At 37.6% G+C, this 19,335-nt stretch overlaps 1 protein-coding gene across 8 annotated transcripts in view; it reads right to left on the reverse strand.

The window, feature by feature from the left end:
• The window catches only part of PLEKHG1 (pleckstrin homology and RhoGEF domain containing G1), a 124,536-nt gene that overhangs the window by 22,785 nt on the left and 82,416 nt on the right, over positions 1 to 19,335 (reverse strand). For all 8 annotated transcript variants that reach the window (XM_042812342.1, XM_042812316.1, XM_042812333.1 and 5 more), the window contains 2 exons: positions 8,720 to 8,820; positions 3,262 to 3,331 (listed from right to left, as the gene is read on the reverse strand). In XM_042812342.1, coding sequence (XP_042668276.1) covers positions 3,262 to 3,331; positions 8,720 to 8,820 — 171 coding nt within the window. The remainder of the gene's footprint in view (positions 1 to 3,261; positions 3,332 to 8,719; positions 8,821 to 19,335) is intronic.

Consider the following 19,335-nt stretch of genomic DNA (forward strand, 5'->3'; position numbering starts at 1 on the left):
TTTATTAAGCAAAACCAAGTAACACATTCAAATTCAAAAAAATAACCTATCAAAATTAGTCCAAAACTAGATGCTACAAAAATAACTTCACTAGATGTTTTCAGTAATAGCAAGCATTACTGCTATTAATGCAGTTATATTTTGGTTATTTATTTATTTATTTTATTTTGGTTATTATTTTGGAACTATTAGTTCCGAAAAGCTCCACTTACTTTAACCATAACTATTCTATTATTCATGCAAAACAATTTTGTATTATTTCACATGAATCCTGCACAGACGGCAATTACTTTATTCAGTTACTTACTGTCATGAAATGCAAAGAGCAAACGTGGTACCTACAGTGAAAGCTTGATTATACATTCAAAATTCCTAATAACTAAGCTATTCACAAGTGAATAAGTAGGTTGAAAAAAAAATGCCACTAGAGCCAGAGCTAGCATAACCAAAGCACAGTTCCACTAAAAACATCTAAGAAGTTCCACTGGAGTTACATCCATTAGCTAAAGCTGTGAGCTATGACTTCAGTATAATATTATCCCAGTGAAGATCTAGCACACTCAAAGTAATCAAACAATAAATGGCTGAAATCCCGTAAGGCTTTAAGGACTGTGTACTGCCAAAAAAGGCTATTTTATTTCCACTACTCAATGCTGAGAAGACACAAGCAACAAAGAATGGACAACTGGAGCCTATTAAGACAGTCAACAGTTACTGTAATGACATTTTCACAGCCAAAAACAGAACTATGGAGTATTATGTTATTGTTTTATTTTTCTTTCAAGCATTTGCACTCATCTGGATGAAGTTAAAAAAATGCTCATTAGGACTGCAATCTCCAACAATTTCTGAGCCATCAGGCAATTGCTTGCCAGTAATACAAATTCTAAAAATATTTGACAAGGGAACAAAAAGCACCAGAAATTGATGATAAGCAGATGGATTCTAGAATTAATGGCCAGGAAGTTTATCAGAGAACTTCTTTCAGCTGGCTAGTACAACAGAGGGAGCAACTTTTTCTTGGATTTGCTGTTATCACTTTTAGCACCTTTATTTCAATATCTCAGCCGTTAGTCACCACAGATAGATTCATATAATATGGCAGAAAGATCTATGAACTCCAAATTGTGGCATCTGTAAATATCCTGAAGGCCTCACAAATGGTCTTCAGTACAAGAACAACTTTTTGATAAAGCAAGGCATGACAACGCTGTATACATTTTCTCTACTGCAGTATCCATAGGAATAACTGGGACCCTCAGCTTTGGAATGCCCCAGTAAAACCAGCAAATCATAGGAGAATTTATGTTGAGCAGGAATTCTGAAAGTTTTGTGTCCTATGTCTATATTAGAGCAGCGCCAGTTAGATCAGATTGCTTTTCTACTGGAGTTCTGAATATTGTAGAACAGCTTGGGTTGGAATGGACCTTGAAGATCATCCAGTTTGGTATTCAAGGATGGAGATCATATAGGATGCACGCAATCTATTCTGATGTTCAAGCACTCTCTCATGGTTAAAAGCAAACCTGAAAGTCATCACATCTCACTGAAATTCCCCTTGTTGCAACTTGTGTCCACGGTCTCTCACCCTGCGCTCCTTCAAAAATGAATCTCAGCTTTGTCTTCTCTGTACTCTTTTACCAGGCAGCTATAGACAGCAGCAAATATTTCCACTCAGCTTGTCTTCTTCAAGCTAAACAAATCCTGTTCTTTCAGCCTTCACACATCACATTTTCCAACCTCCAGACCTGCTCTAGTCTGGATCACTCTAGTGTGTTTCTTGTTCCAGAAGACCAAAATTTAAAGTACTATGCAATCTTACAAGTACTGTATAGAGGAGAAGAAACAATTACCTTAATCTGCCAACTGTATTTTTGCTAATACAAATTATATGTTAACACACATGCAAGATACTGTTGGCCTTCACTGCAGGGGCACACTGCTGACATGCTCTGTAGTCTACCACAACTCCAGATCCTGCTGAGCTGTTCACTAGCCAGCCAGACCCAATGTACAGGTAAGTTTTTTCTATTCCACACACAAAACTTTGTATTTGTCCTTACCACTCTTCTTAAATTCAATATTGGACGCTTGGAATGATAACAATGTGCCAGAAGCCCCACTGCAACATGGCTAAAATAGAGTGAGATCTCCCAGTGCTTAGAAAAGATCAGCTGAAAGATAAGTAGTAACTTGCTCCAACTCAATTCAAGCAAGTAATTCAGTGAAATGGCAGCCCTAATCTGTTACCATCATTTCCTTTTCCAATAAAATCTCTTGTGCCACAATAGCAATGAACAAAATAGAGTGGTCAGTTAGTCCTAAATACATATGTTAGGACTGTTTTTACAAATGGCTGGTGCTGGCAATACTGAACTCAGGATGAAGCCTAAAATATGACAGAGATTTTATTTTATTTTATTTTAATGAAACCAAGCAAACACCACTATGAAAAAATTACATTTAAAAAACTACATTTCCCATTCCCTTTTCTGCCCCTTTTAACCCAGAAATGTCATGGAGAAGCATTATTACTTGACATATTTGGGCTCCACAGGTGTAAGACAAATGTAGGTTCTCTCATCAAGTCTGCAGTGAACTTGAGTCACCAGTAGCCTAGACTGTTTAATCTCTTGTTGTTCTACACATAATAAACATTTTCCTTCCCACTGACTATCTCTCTGGGTTTCCTATAATAAAGGACACTTTGGTACTTTATATTTCTCTTGCATCTGACAGCTTTCTCTTACATTTTTTTTTACTTCTGAATTATACAATTGAATAAATACGTTCAGCAAATCCAAGGTATTTCAATGAGACTAAGGTTTGAATCTTACCATTAGAATTTCAGCCATTCTTTTTAAAAGAAAACTAAGTTATGATGGCTCAGTTCAGAAAAAAAAAAAAAAAAAAAAAAAAGCATTTCAGAAAATAATAGGACAACAAGTTATTGCCTTTTCTAAAATTGCAGCTAAGTTGTATTCTATCGTCATTTTAAAGCAAACAAAGCATAACAGTAGTACCAGTTGATCACCCATGTTAAAAAATGGGGAAAAAATGATTCACTGTAATGCTCCACAAAAATGGACCTAAAACTTAACCCTAGATCAATAACTCCATCAGGTCAGATACGCTTCTCAAATAAAATAACATATTTTTCATGGTTGAAGTGTAGGTCTAGAACATTAATAAATTAATCTTACTCTTTGATATCATTCTGCAACAGGTATTGTGCTACAAATACTTGCAGCAGCCACTTACTTTGGACACAAAACAGTCTGCTATAGCCACAGGATCATTTTCACAGTTCTCTAAATCTTGCAGAAGTTCACTAAAACAAAGAACAAGAAATAGAAAGACAATTATTGCACACCTTGGAATAGACATGCATATGTGCCTGAGACACAGACAGAGTTCCATCATTCAAGGAAGCACTTACAATGCAGAGAGTCCTAAAAAGGGAACTAGAAACCCACTGATTTCCCCCGTAAGCTTCCCATTCCACTACGAATAGATCTGTAATGGTCTTCCTTGCTTTTTTTGAGACTATAAAATAGCACCACCTTTGAAACCAGGTTCTAAATCGGACTGAGTCAAATGTACTGTTCTATTTCCTACCACATAAAACACAGTATCTTAGCTCTGTTCAGTGTTATTGCCACTGTTCCTCTTCCACACAGATCAGGCACTCGGATTCAGACCAGAATAGTTGCACAGTATCTCCGTATGTACTAAACAAAACATTTTCTCTTATACACAGTCAAGCTGTTATCTGCATGTGCACAGAAATTCCAACTCTGATACCACAACACATCACCCAAATACAAAACTACATGTTTTTCTACCAATATGTTGAATTCACAGTAATTCACTTTTTGTATTTATTTATTCTTACATATGCTGGCTTCAAATTAATTGCAGCACTGGAATACCTCTCTTGTCAGTAAACCACAAAGCTTTATGAACTCTCCCTTTTGGATATGCAGTCATTGGAGTTTTCTATTTGGAGGCAGAGAAACACCCTAAGGAAATGGTATTCCCACATACACAAATATTCAAGTTATTACGATGGCCATGGGTTGCTGATTGTATAAAGCAGGGCGCTGTCCTTCAGACTGACAGCTCTTATATTATATGCACAGTACTGTAGACGGAGAGTAGTTTACCCTGTACTCCAACTAACGCACCCAAATCAAACAAAATTTAAAACATGTCCTGTCCTATAAAGATTTTCTTTGTTCTGGGAGTTTCACTTGACTGAGGTGGATGAGGAGCAAGTCTGAAAAACACAGATGAGAAACAGAAATGTATTACACATACATGAAGAATGGTAATAAGTTCACTCAGGAAGTCTTTTCTACATTTAGTGGGTCTCTTCACTGAGTAGAGATGGTGAGCCAGGAAAATGGTTTTTGAAAGGGAACATATAAACTCTACATGCAGAAAAATAAAACGTTATAGAAAAAAAATTTATATTTTTGACCAGCCAAACAGGAAATGAATTCATTATAACAGGAGCAACTCAACAACTAAGCGTGTTCACTTTCGTATGAAATTCAGGTCTTGAAAAACTATTCAATGAAATAAATTTCCTTTGAGAAAACCTCAAAGATCACTCCTTGATCTTAATATTCTTTAGTCTTAATGAAAGATGTTCTCAGAAAACTGAGAAAGAAGAAGAATTTTCTACCAAATGGTTCTATGATAAATCATTTTTCCTTCTCATCAGATGATTTTTCATTTAAATTATTAAATTTAATTACTTCTCTAGTATAGCATTCCAATTCATAGCTGGTTCCCTGAATGCATTTTGCCTTGGTACTGTTATGTCTAAGGAACTACCCTTTGCCCTTCTAGGGAAAAATAATTTCACTGTGTAAGTAAGAAAAGGAGTAAATAGAAAAGTTTCTGGACTTGTTCTTTGCTCCTGTAATTACTAGAGGAAGGAAGGAGAGAAATCAGCAATCAGTCACAGTGAATGAAGACAAACAAAAAACTTAGGCTTAGCAGACACTAAGACACTTTGTATAATAACATTTTAACCTCCACACCTCAGAATCTCCCTTCATCAAAATAAGAATAAAAATATGACCCTTGCTTGATAGCCCATACTCATGAAGCTCATTAAATTAGAAAAAAAAGTAGCTGTAGCAATGCTGACCATTAATTATAATGACTGTTATCCACAAATGAATTTTAGAAATGACATCAAATAAACAGAACGTGCTCAGAGGTTTCCTGCTGTCCAGCCCCAGCAGGCAGACATTCTCCTGATGCTTTAGAATACGTAGCATCTTGGTTGCCATTTTATTCCCACTTGCCTCCTAATATGTTGTATTATTTTTCCTAGACAATATGGTTAATGTTGCACTTAAAGATTTCAAATATTCATGCAGAAAGTCCAAGTTTATACAGTAAATATGCCTGTGGCATGTGTTGTCAGTGCAAGCCTATAATGTAAAGGATGCACTTAGGATGATTTTGTTAGCTATACTGCACTCTCTTCTGTCTCATCTGAGTGATATGAGGATTGATAAGAGCAACCTACCACTACATAAAAATAACAAATCTGTCATGCCCATAATCCTGAAAATCTTAAATAAATCTTATAATACCATGTCGACGTGTGAAAGAACATGTTTATCATTCTACATCTAAGTACCTGATAGTAAAAATGGTAGCAAGAAAACAGATGTTTTCATCACATGGACATTGAGATGTTTTACACTCTTCACAGATAGCAACACAACTCCTGACAGCTGTGAGTTATGTATACTAATAGCCCAGGCAGGAAGAGCTCATGAGGGCACATCAGTGGAGGAATATGATGCTCTTGCAGGCAAATCACAAACAGAACTTGGACTGAAGCACGCCACAAGAGCCACTGCTGTTTCAGACCATGTACTGAGTTATAACATTGAGGTTGTCATGAGCTGGAAAAATCTGAATCTGTACTCATCTGAATCACCATCAGTAGCTAATGCTAATACCTTTGGGATGAGAGAGGTAACCAGAGAAAGACTAAAAATTTTTCATGCAACAAATTCATTCTTTCTTCAAGTCAAATGAGTAAAAGTCTCATTACAATGCTATTTATGATGTTCTGACCTCTTGGAACAGGAATCATTTTCAAGACAAAACACTTAACATCCCTTTCAATTAAGCCAAGTGAGACTTTCTTTTCATCTTATTAATTAAATATCATTACTACACTATTTTAAAACAAGACACAGAAATTTTTCACCTTCTTGATCTGAAACGAAGAAAAAGAAAGATAATAATGACAGCCACAACAGACAGCCAATTCTGATAAAATGGAAGGAATGAAAAGATGCAGGAAGGGAACAGCATTATTTGTCTTGCACCCATGACAAAGAACAGTTGATGACCAAACATGGCGCAGTCTAGCCATAAATGCTAAAGTAGCAGCATTACCAAAAAGCTTTATTCTCTCTATGCCAAACAGAGCACAGCATCAAAAGCCATAAGGGACAAAGCAATTACAATCTGGTCCTCATGGTTACATTGTTTGAATAATTTAATTTTCTGGATTTTTATATAATGAATCTGAAAAGTTCAGACTTTCACAAAAAAGAAAAAAAAAAAATAGAAATGTAGCCTTGATATAATCTCATGGCTACAAAGCTTAGTGGCCAAAACTGTTTCCTGTCCACTAATGAAAGCAAAACCCTTTTCCTTTAAAGGTGAGCTCTAGCAGGTTTTCTGAAGGCTCTTCCTAACAGAACGTCAACAGCAGCCAGCACAAACCTCAGCACACAGAGACTACTGGATACCGCACTTGTACAGCTCTGCATGGTACATGCATGCTTCAGTAGTCACTAATTACACAATTTGTCTCATCTATGAAAGTTTTGGTTTGGCCTATCTTATGATCAGCTGGTTGTTGATAGAAGTACAAACCTTACACATGCTTCTCCACAGAGTTCCCATTTGAGAATGAAGTCATGCTACTGGGTCAAGAATTTATCCTAAACTGACACTGGAAAGAATCTCAAGAGGAAAGGCCAGAGGAGGAAGGTAGCAAACACTGGCTTAGAGGACATTTCTCCCTTCCAATTAAATTAATAAAAGTGAGGCAGCTTTTCCTAAGAGATTCCTGCAGGACTGCTGGAATATTACAATTCTACTTTAAGAAATGGTTTCCCAAAAAGAAGTCACAGGGACAGGACCAGCGGTTAGAATCCTGACCATCATTTCTAATATTCAGTGCAAGATGTAAAAATCAGAAAGCATATAGTTGAAAATAATTCCCATTTACTGAAATGGAATTTTTCATATCTACACTGACCACAAGAACTCAACACACATTCAAAGTTGACGAAAACAAGGTAATTCTAAAACCATAAAATTGTGCTTACAAAAAGCATGTGAAACTAACAAAGGACTGCCAAGTGGAACTTTTTCAAAGGTAAAGAGCTTGAGGCTCTAAAGTAAGTTTAGGACCCAGAAGCTACACGCCAGGTTTCATTCACATAGGTGGGAACCTAGTCTTGACGCTGTATTAGGATGTACAGTAAGAATCTTAGAAAACTCACTATTTCCATTTTAGCTCAAGAGGCCTGAAATACATCGGAGGCTTTGAATGAGTTTTGACAATTCTAACATACAACACTTAAAGTGCCCTACATTTCTTTTTTCATTCTTTTCTTTTAACCTCAACAAATTTTATCTTTTTTATTTTTATTTTTTGTAACTTAGTGATACTTTATCATAATAAATCATACTAAAGAGTAATTTTATTAGGTAGTATTTGTAATGATGCTGGTATAAATGTCCCCCAACAACCAAGCCATTTCTCTAGTTTTTGAACACTCAGAAAATATAACAGCCACATCTTTGCTTCTCATTATGATAGATAAACAGTGAAGAAGCTCTTCAACACGAGTCTTCCACTTCGGAATTTCCTTTCTATTCAAAGAAATTATTTATTGTTCTTCAAAGGTCACAGGAGTTTAGGAGATCATGGCATAGAAGACATACGACCTTTATGACATTTGGTTTGTTGAATTGATTGAATGTTCAGGTTTTTCCCAAATGCTGAACAAGTTAACCGTTTTTACAGAAACAGATAATTAAGTCAAAAGTAGCAGTAGTATGTTTTTAAAAATGAAGTTCCCATCAGTCTCACACAATCTGGAACCAATTATAGACAGAAGAGAAATTTTATTTCAAGTTCCCAGTATAGGCTAGAATTCTATTTGCAGAGTTTCTGAGAAGGCTGATAGGACACCTAGCAAAAAAGTTCAATAAATGGAAAGGTACTTGAACATGTTTTTGATAAATTGTTTAATGAAGTGTCTAGCAGTTTGAAGTGTTAGAAAAGTCAGATGCATGGCAGTATACAAAAGGATCTGATATAAAAGGAATAAGATACTTCTCTTTGGTGAAAGAAGGATGCCATTCATGGTAGTCTTGCATTAAGCTTTTCTGTGATAGGAAGCAGGTTAGACTTATATTTATGGAAATAGCCAGCATGAAAACAGAAACAGTAGGTAAAGAACACACCTAATTCATTTAATCAATAGCTACAAAATCTGGTTTCAGTAAATCAACCCAGTTTCGAATCAGAGAAATACCATTACTCAATTTATATATATATTTGCAGCATTAAAATGATAAAAAGAAAATTTATTTGGTTTGCCTCCTCCCCATTAATGCAGGTATTGACCCATTTTCATTTAGTTAAACATCAATTTACCTGTTGAAATGGTAGATATCTCGTATGTTGCCAAACAGGGCTGATCGCTCTTCGGTCCCCAGGGGAAGTTTGGATTGGTCAGTGATACAATCAAGGTAATCCTACAAGAGAAACGAGAAGGACCCGTTCAGACATTTCCTCCTTTTCTAAATCAGTAAACGGAGCAAACTTTTATTGTACAAGATGAGTTCCTTCATATCAGTTTCACATTACTATTACAGTAAACCTTTTAGTAGCCTCTCTGTGAACAGTCATTCTATTATGAAAGGTAACAGTACTTACTTGTTCACTGAAACCAAGAAAATAACAAAAGACTGAATGCTAAGTTATAGTACTTAGATTGGACAGCCGACATTTCTCTTGCTACTGATACACAAATGTATTCAGATGTCATTGACAATGACAGCTTAATTGATCATTTAACAGGCTCAAAGACAAAAACAAACAAACAAACAAAAAAACCTACAAATAAGAAATGAAGATTTGAGTCTTAGTAACAGAAAACCTATATAATCTAGAACAGTAAGCATGGAAGAAACGTGCTCAGAAAAGTAACCACTAAGAATTTTTTTTAATTATAATTGAAAAAGCAATGCATATTTTGTAGAGAACAGAGAATGTTGGTGTATATGCATACATGCAACTTAACCACACATATAGATACACTGCAAATTACACTGGTATATACAGTTAATAAATATATGCTTTGTAATTTATAAGAGTGCCTTATGCAGTGATTTTAACTGAATAGGTACAAGAGCGCTAGAAAAAGATCAGGTCAACAGTGTTCTAGCAGAACAACCTTCCCGTATCTTCCCTCATTTTTGATAAGACATCAGCTCCCAGAGCATCACCTTTCAACACGTTGCTGCCATAGCATTAAGATTTCCTCAGCTACAAGCAAAAAAAACCAAAACAAAACAAAAACATTGGGTTTTTCAACTAACTTCTGCTCATAAACCAAGAAACCCAGTGTGCTGCCACATTCATGAAGAAATTCTGCTGGAGGACGGAAAACAATAAAGGAAAAGTGAAAACAGCTGAAACAATGTGAAATAAAAATAAATAAAATCCCTTAGCCTGGGATCAGACAATGTAGTGTGGCATCCTACCAAAAGCAACATAACATCCCGCTGCACTCTAAGGAACAAACCCTGCAGAATGTCAACTAGACCATGAAAACTTCTAAGATGTAACTGGGCAGAGTCATAAAGAAAAAAATATTCCAGAACACATACATTGGGCACAATTTATTCTCTGTAAGTCCAATGAAATTAAAGGGTTTGGATCAGCCACTGATCTGGCCTTTGGATTTTAGAAACTCTCACAAAGAAGGTTATGAATTCAAGTCTCCATCACTTATTCTGTGCAAATTAGGTGGAGTCAGCAGTCTCAGGTCCTAATCCTACCACTCAGTAATCCACACTTGGTATTTGCTTACCTCCAATTAAATCTACCACTCATCATCACAAAAAATTCCCAGAAAGTCATCTCTTCTCTGATGGACATCTGTACTGTACATTCTTTCAGGCTTGTAGTCCAGGCCTGTGCTTGAAATATGTTATGTGCAGTAAGACATTGGAAAAGCATCCCTGGGGCTGCCTGAATTTTTTGGTTGGCTTTTCATTTACACTAAGAAGCCGCAAATGAGTAAAATGAGGCTGGCAGGATTGCAGCACGTAGTACATTAGGTCAAATGCAGAAGTAGATGATAGATTCAGGGCTATTCCAGCGACAGCAACAAATAACTTTTCTGCCTACTAATAAAAATTCACATTTAACAGCAAGGAACAGAAAAGCTGCAGTGAAGCTGCGATCATCTGAAAACATTTGAGTACTACAGAGCGCTGGAGCATCCTGAGCTGGTATGATTTAGAGTTGCAGAGAAATGGAAATCTCACAGTAAAGAATTCCATACAGTCTGTTTAATACATGAAGAGGAATTCCTCATTCATCTGAATAGAAGGAGCTTGGGTTTCCTCAAAGCAATAAAGAGTCATTTATTTTCCAGTATTGTGGACAGTTTTATAAGCATGATCTTTCATGCTCCTTTCATCCTCTCATCCCAGTTTTTTTCTCCACGTACGTATATTCTTTTCAATCTTCCCTTAATTAGAAATAAAGAACCAGGCACCTTCTAATGCTCTTGCCAAGAAAAAGCCTGCAGGTGCTTTGGCGGTTCTCCAGTGCTCCATGAGCATGTGCCAGGATCAGGTTGTATTGCACACCCACAGCCTGCGCTGCCTGCTGCAAAAAGTTCCCCAGGACTGCATCTCAGGCCCCTTCCCTTCCCTTCCCTTCCCTTCCCTTCCCTTCCCTTCCCTTCCCTTCCCTTCCCTTCCCTTCCCTTCCCTTCCCTTCCCTTCCCTTCCCTTCCCTTCCCTTCCCTTCAACAGAAGCAAACTGGAAATGCATGGTTGGGGTTTTTCTTGCTTAGAGCAAAAGGAGCCAGTTATTTGTTAAATATGCTTGGGATTCAGAGGTTCCTTATATCTCACTCATACTGTTAGGGAATCACAAAGGTTTGGGGGTCTGTTTTCACATTTTAACTTTCCGATAGTGCTAATGTCACCGATCTGAGTCTTGATCAACAATCTTACGGTTACAGTCACACTGCTGAAGGTGCAAGCAGATGCTGGGGGCTAGGCCTGAACCACCTGCGTACAGCAATCCCAGCAGCAGGTTTGCAGGGCTCTGCATGCACGTGGGGCAGGATGCCAGCTGCTCTTCACAAGGCAGCCTGGCACATTCCAGCACAGTGCTGCAGCACTTGGCTTGCACTGGCACAGCGAGTGGGTTATATTGCTTTATAGAGTGTATGCACTATCATAAAAGCTTCATGAACTCATCCAGGAAACTGAAGCACTATCAGCATATAGCAAGGACGCCAACGGGAGATCAAAGCTAGCCAGCCATGGGGTTTTTCCTAATTATTTCTTAGTATATGGTACTTTACCCCCACGGTAGTCACTGCAACCTCCTGCAGCGTATCAACAGCTGTTATCATCTGAAGCCATAATGAAAGGTCTGGAGCTATGAGATAACAGGGCAGGCTGCAGCTGTAATGACATGGTGCAGAAATCAATGAAATTTATCGGAACAGAACACTAGGTTTATTCCTTTTATTTGCTTCTTGTCATCATCTACAGAGCCTCTGTCAGCACTGAATGATTTGTTTATAACCTTTGCCTTTGCCAGCATTTTACTGCCTCTCTGCAGTTACAGCAAAACATTTAGCTTACTTTATAGGAGAAACAAAAATAAATGCCAGTCTCCTTAGATTGATTTATGAAGAAAGGTTTGCTCTAATAGCGTTGCACAATTTTTCCACACTATTTCCTGAATCTCTCCAAAAACCAGAAGAGTCTTGCCAGACAGCTCTGCCTCCCTTGCTGAGTTTGACATTCTCCCCGTTTGTCTTTCATCACACCAATCTATTGGGAAGAATGTCTGCTAGAAACTTCTCATCTGACAACCACCTCCTCCTACCTAATCACTCAAGGAAGAGCTCCAGAAGAACAGAATGATGACAACACTAACCTCAAAGAATAAAACAGCAATCCTATTAATTAGAAATGAGAAAAAGCTGTCAAGAAAAGAACAAAATGAGCAAAAATTTCTTTGCGGATTAAATTATTTTTTCCACATCCAAAGTTCAGAAAACAATTGCAAACTTATGTGGAACATTTTCATTTAGACACTCAGGTTTTCCCTTGAAAACAGGTCCACACTTAGCTTTAAAAACAAAATGTAAACAGAACGACAAGTCAAAGAATAACATGGTAATGTTAACATTACATCTTAAAATTAGTAATGTTAATAGTACCGTTAAAAACTGGAGTAAAAGACATGTTACCTTGTGAAACATTTTTTCCTGCCTTGCAAGAAACGTATACACTATGAGAGCATCTAGTGTTTCTTCTACACAGCAAACTCTGCATATGTTGAAATCAAAGACGAGCAAAATTTTCTGAAGAGTAGTGCTGTTGCATATGCACACCATTAGCAAAAGGCACATACATTTAAATAAATAAACAACCAAAACCATTTATAAAAAAAAGGAAACAAACAGGTACTTATCAAAACTCCAGGATACTCTTGTGCTGCAGCAGGAGGAGGAACATACAATAAAAACATCAAACTGCATCTAAATCCAGGAAGCACAGTAACATCAGCCCCCATTTTCAGATATTCCCGAAGTCTGTAATACCAATAAGGCAACTCTTTCTCCTAGACGATATATCAAACCTGTGGGCATGGTTGACTTGGCTTGACTGCCCTCTACCCAGCACATGTGCAAACAGCACAGATCAGATGGTGAGGCATGAGAGGAGCTTCTGATGTACTGCAGTAGCCCAGGTTGTCTATGCAATGCTCTCACTCTACTTTGAGGAAAAGGCTGCAGGCCAGAAAGAAAACATGACACAAACTGGATCCTGTCTGTAGCATGCTAGCTAGAGCCACATTTAACCAAACCACAGCTGAAGTCAAGACTATTGCACAACAGAGTAATTGCTGTAACGTGCTCCATGCTGCCCATTACAGAGGTAATTATAATCTGCCGCAGTGCCCCTTTTGCCTGATTATTCCTTTTTATAATTTACTTCATTTACAGACTCATCTAAAATGTACAGCAGCACTGTATAAATGCATGGTAGGGGGAGAAAAATAGTATACTGTCCACAACAGGTGGCCAAAGACTCTGAATGCCAGTCAAAGCAATTCACTGCAGCTCTTCTCAATTACTGAAAGCACAGCTGTAACTTGCAAAATGAAGGTGCAGTTGTAAACAATATATACATAGCCTTCTTGACCTGGTTCCTTCGGCTGAATCTGGGTAAGGATTCAGAAATTTAAATCAAACCCATCTTCTTGCCATATCAAAACTTCCAAGATTTCTCATTCAAGCATACACTTTTTCAATATTACAATTCCCCTATCAGTATTACAATCTCCTTCAGTAATGGAAAAAGAAAAGTCCATCATTTTAGTGCAGGTCTCATAATTTTGCACAGTGATTTACTTGGTCACATCTGTAGTAAAGCTTTTAATGAAGCCAAAATTCACACACTTCTGACTGCTTTCTTCCATTCAGTTTGTCTTCCATAGTCTGCCTCTTTATTCCTGTAAAGAGTCACACTAAACACACATCTATAAGACATCTTCATTTTGACTGAAATCATCCTTCTCTTCTATGAATGTAAATGCTTGCTCAGTTGCCCTCCCAGACTTAGCCATTTTAAAGCCCTCATCAGAAAGGCTGACATGCTCTTACTTGGAAAAGCAGAAACTCATACCTATCAAGATAATTACTGCCCTTGACCTCCTGCTTCAAGAGCTCCTCTGCCAGAGAAGCAGAAGCAGCTGTGCTTCAATAGATTGCCAGTATCAATTTAACAAAGAGAGAAGTAACTTTTCAAATGTTTTTTCCTGTGTCAGTGAAAATTCAGTAGCCATCAAACAGTATCTCCATCTTACATGAGAAATGCTACCATCTTCTTAGGCCGTAAGCAGCACAATCATGCTTTTGCACAGTAGGCTAATACTGCTGAAGACTTACATTTTTCTAATAGGAATATTTTTATTGTAAACACAGTTTGACAAAAATAAAAATAACAACAAACAAAACCCACAACAAAAAAACACAAAGCTTTATTTAATTTCTGCTCCAGACATTGCTAGTAAATCAAACTTTAAAAAAAGAAAAAAAGAAATGCTTGTAATGTCTCCTATACAGATTCTCTACATACAAAACTATAAATCAATAAAGAATGACATTTCTGTGAGCATGTCTTTCCAAATTCTACAGTAATTGGAAAGTGCAGATTTTATTTATTTATAATATTCTATTTTTTAAGGACATCAGAAGCTTGAAAATCTCCACACTGATCAAAGCATGTGCCCCTCCTATTCCTCTTTCTCATTCCTTTTACATTCCCAGTACCTTGAACATAAATCTCCACTTGACAGTGCCAGTAGAGAAAGCTCTGCCCCTGTGGGAAATTCAGCCCCTCCAGAGCTTTCCTGTGGGCCCTAACACTGCCACCTACATTCTGGCAGCATCCAAACCCTGTTGTCATGGGAGAAGGGTTAGGAGAATATGTGCCACTATCAGTAGCCAGCAAGTCTCTGAAAACTTCCATGCTTTACACAATCTGTTTGTGACCTATCTCCTTTCCTATTTCCAAGCAGAGCAGCAGTCTCTGAAGTGGCAAGGATCTGCTGACATCAGTCCTTGCTCCAGGCACCACGTGGAGGGAGATGGTGGAGGAAGCTGTCTAAGTTCACCTTTGTTTATGGCCGGCTTCCTCTGTGCAGCCAGTTTGCACAGGCAGTTGGGCTCACAGCCTACAGATTACAGCAATAAAGCCAGCACCATGATCAAGTAAGATGATACCCACTGACTGCATGCAGAAAGGGCAAAGATTGATGGCAAGAGAGCACTCGTTAGAACACGATATGAAAAAATACTAAAAATAGAGAAGCACATTTCAGTTTTCTTTCCACTGTTTAACAGTGTAGAGTAACATGATCACGAAAGACTTTTCCACACATTTTCCAGTTAGGGGTCTGCAGAATCCAGTACTTGCATAGCATTGCATCAACTCAACTACCATCTACAGAATAATATGAGAATAACTTTTTTTCACGTAGTTGTTCTCAAGCAAGTGACAAATTTTCTACAATCAACATGGCTCCTTCCTTCACCTTACAGGTATTACCACACTGCCTCATTTACAGATACTAGGGACTAGAAATAATGACATCTTGTAAGCCCTATTGGCTTCTTCTTCATGCATGGAAAGCAACAGAAGGAGCATATGTCAGCCAAAATTAGCAGCGAGGAATTTCTGAGTCCTAACACTATGACTTGCACCTCTATAATATGCCTGTTCTCTGGTTTAGATGTCATTGAGCAGTTGTGCCTGTGTAGAGCACAAGCATGCAGAAGGCTGTACACAAAGTCTGTAAACTTCTAGAGCATATCAATGTCAACAACACAGCAATCAGGAGATCTAGTTACGGACCTCAAGGACAGACTGCTTTTCATGGATTTTGCCTTCTTAGCAGAAATGAATTTTTGCTTGAATGAAATACAATCACAGTTTAGCAATGTTCCCCTGTTCAACTGCAGGTATTTCATGCCAAAATTTCCCACCCTAAAAAGACACCCTGGAAGGCAGGCTGTCAGTTAAATCAAAGTGTAATTTGATAGAGGTACACTAAAAGCACTCATAATACAAAACTGGGATTCATGGATCATGCACAGACAAGTCCCCTAAATCATACATCATCTGTAAAGATGACATGGGTAAGCCACTGGGAACAAAAACTCATATGTAATGCCACTTATATTCTTCAGCACACTAGCTTATTGAAGTTGTAACCCACTGATTAAAACTATATTCCATGTTTATCTTCAGATATCAGCCAGTACCGACTGACAAATCACAGCTACAGGAATTTTGCCCAGAAGCTGGTGCTGAGAATTGCTACTCAGAGATACAATAAGATGTAAATTCAGAGAACAGATGGAGATTATGGGACAATAATAAATGCTATCAGTAATTAACTAACATGTCATTGAAGAGCAATGTGAGGGCCCCATCTAACTGGCTTCCCAAAGATAAGAGGAAACACAGAAGAAATAAACTACAGTAATGAGGACAAAAAAATGAAAGCATTAACCAGCAATTAGGATGTTAAAGACTTCGGGGTCACTAGGCAGATGAAGTAGGTACTCTACAAATTTCTGTATCTAAGGCTACAACTGAGGAATGACATCATCAGAATAAATCAGCACCTGCACTCAATAACCTAGTGCTTTTTTTCAAAAGGTATCATCTAAAAATGTGCAATAATTAATAATTCTAATATATATATATTAATAAATCTCAAAGTTCTTCAGGATATCTACATAAAATCTCACAGCAGGGCTTACTTAGCCCGACTACAACTTCATTAAGACAGAATCAAACAATGAACAGAAATTTTGTATGGTGCATTTAGTCTTTGAAGGTCTGAGCCACCCAGGAAAGAAATCTGAATGCTGGTAGATTATTGTCCTGTTACACGAACTTCCCCCAGTTCGTAAAGCAAATGAATGTTACCATTTTTAAGGAGATCTTGATATGCTTGCAAATTAAATGAGACATTCCAGAAGAGAAATGTTAATTTTAAAACACAAGAAAGGAAACTGCAACTGCAACAAAGAATGAAAATGCAAAGCCAGCATATGAGTGAAAATGTGCACACATCCTAAGCACACATTTGTTCTAACCTTGTTAACAACGTATTTCCCAGACTTGGATGGATTTTATCAGTAACAAATAACTAAATGGGAGGCCATAGCAGTGAGTGGACTGCATCTGAAAATTCAAGACAGTATCTTAACTGCAAAACAATCTTCTCATGAAACCACAAAAAATTGCAGCCAGTGACACATCTTAGCACATGGAAGTGGTGAAAGGGAAAAGAGAGAGAGTGTTGTGTAGTTTGTTAATCTTTCACATTTAGAGATTATAGATTTGTAGAAGAACACATTCCACTGACAAGTAGTATATAATAACGATGGTATAACAAAATAAAAAGTGGTCAAATATTTTCATGGACCAGAAGAAAAACGGCAATGATCAGTAATTAAGATTCCAGAAATTCTAGTCTGAGTGCAGATTCAGTAATTTGTTTCAATTTAAGATATCACTTCCAAATTTTGGAATTTCTTCACAGAAAGTCCAAACTTTCTGCAAACAAAGCATCATCTTGTCAAAGCATTTAAATAGATGCTGAAAACAATGTAGCTTAGGCAGTGCTTCCTCTCCCATGCCTCTCAGTTCTGACCTACTCCTCCCAGTTGTGCTATGCACCCTCCTCAGACTTGCTTGCCCAGAGATGCTGTACCACTTTTCAGAGCTCCCCATCACTGCTAGTGAGCAAATGGAAACTATAGGGCAGAGGTTAGCTTTCTCAATTACAGAAGAGCTCTATTCATGCCACGCAAGAGTAGTACAACCTCACGCTCCACTCTCAGTGTAGACGTAAGAATGAAGTTTCACACTCAGAATCCTTTGCAGACCACCCACATTCCTAAACCATGCATTCCCTACGTAACTACACCTTCTTCTTACCTTCCTCCACCAAAAGGAAAACAATATAATTTCCCAGAACAGGAAACGAACTTTCTCCATTTAACCTATACTCATTTGCATTTAGAAATCATGTAGGAGGCTACAGGTAGCAGAATCAAGCGATATACCCACTGCTGCAGAAAAAGGACTACAGTAAGAGTTGCAGGGGCTTTCCAGCAATTCTTCAGGTCATTGGCACAGCAGCAGCTATCTCTGCTGCTCTTCTTCCACCTAGAACCTAGAAAAGATTGTTGTCTTTGCAGACACTTATTACCACAGCATAACTCACTGTTTTGCTCTGACCTCCAACAAACACGAAGTTATAGCTATGCATTTGTTCTGTCATGATGCACATAATCCCAGCCATACACTAAAGGCCTGTCCAAAATTTTCTACAGTCTCATTGTAAGGTGAGACCTGGATGCAAAGTTCAGATGCAGGGCAGTGCTGACATTTTACCCAGTGACTTTCAAATGCCCAGGAGTGTGCTGAATAAAGAACATTCATGAATATTACTAATATTACTAGCATAAATAAGACTGAGTAATGATAAGGCAACCAAGAAAAAAAAATACATCCATATATTTAATTGTGGCTTTGCATACTTTGTAAGATTTTAGTACACAAACAACTCCCTGTTCCAGATTCAACATAAGCAGCTCCCTTTCACCAATGAAGTAGTTAGCTAGGTTACTTCTGGTTCACAACTCCATGTTCCTGCTTTTCAAATATCAAACACAAAATCATTATCACATGCACAAAAAAAACCCCAAGGTTTTGGGTTTGGTTTCCTTTTTGTGGTGTTTTTTTTGTTTGTTTGGTTTTTGTTTTTTTTCTTTTCAGGGTATGTATAATGACACAAATATATCTGACAAAATATTTTTGTTCAAGACCTGGGAGTTTCAGAAACACTTCATCTAAAACTATTTAAGATAGAAACGTAAACAATTATTTGCTTACTTCCATCACTTTAGGTTTCTTTAGGATGGCTCACATTCGGGAAACAGGAAGTGCACTGGGAAAACTGGATAGTCCTATTGCCTCAGAAGAAAGAAGTCTGAGTAACTATTTCTCTAAGGTAGCCAGAACAGCTGTTTACACCTAGTTGGTAACAAAGCCAGTGTTTCTACTACATATTTCTTCTTTAACAGACTCCAACGGGGAAAAAAGGTCTTGATTTGCAAACAGCAAATTCAGAATCAAAACAAAACATAGAAGCTCTCCAATACAGCTGGATAAACATTACTGACTCAAAGAAGGCCTAGTAGATATGTTTCAAGATAGTCAAGCACAACTTATTTTCTTTCAGCTACGATATCTCAAACTTTCCTGGCTTTTAAGCCCTGCTGTCCCTGAGGAGGTCAATCAGAATTCGACACAGCTCTTCCTTCATGGATGAAACAGAAGCAGTGGGAAAGTTCACTAGCTCAGAAGGATATGAAATATTAATCACAGTTAAAAATATCACTGTCATTATCAGAATGTTTA

This window comes from Centrocercus urophasianus, unplaced genomic scaffold (assembly GCF_019232065.1).
Source record: "Centrocercus urophasianus isolate 14NV4802_14NV808 unplaced genomic scaffold, USGS_Curo_1.0 seq_10, whole genome shotgun sequence".
Lineage (NCBI taxonomy): Eukaryota > Metazoa > Chordata > Aves > Galliformes > Phasianidae > Centrocercus > Centrocercus urophasianus.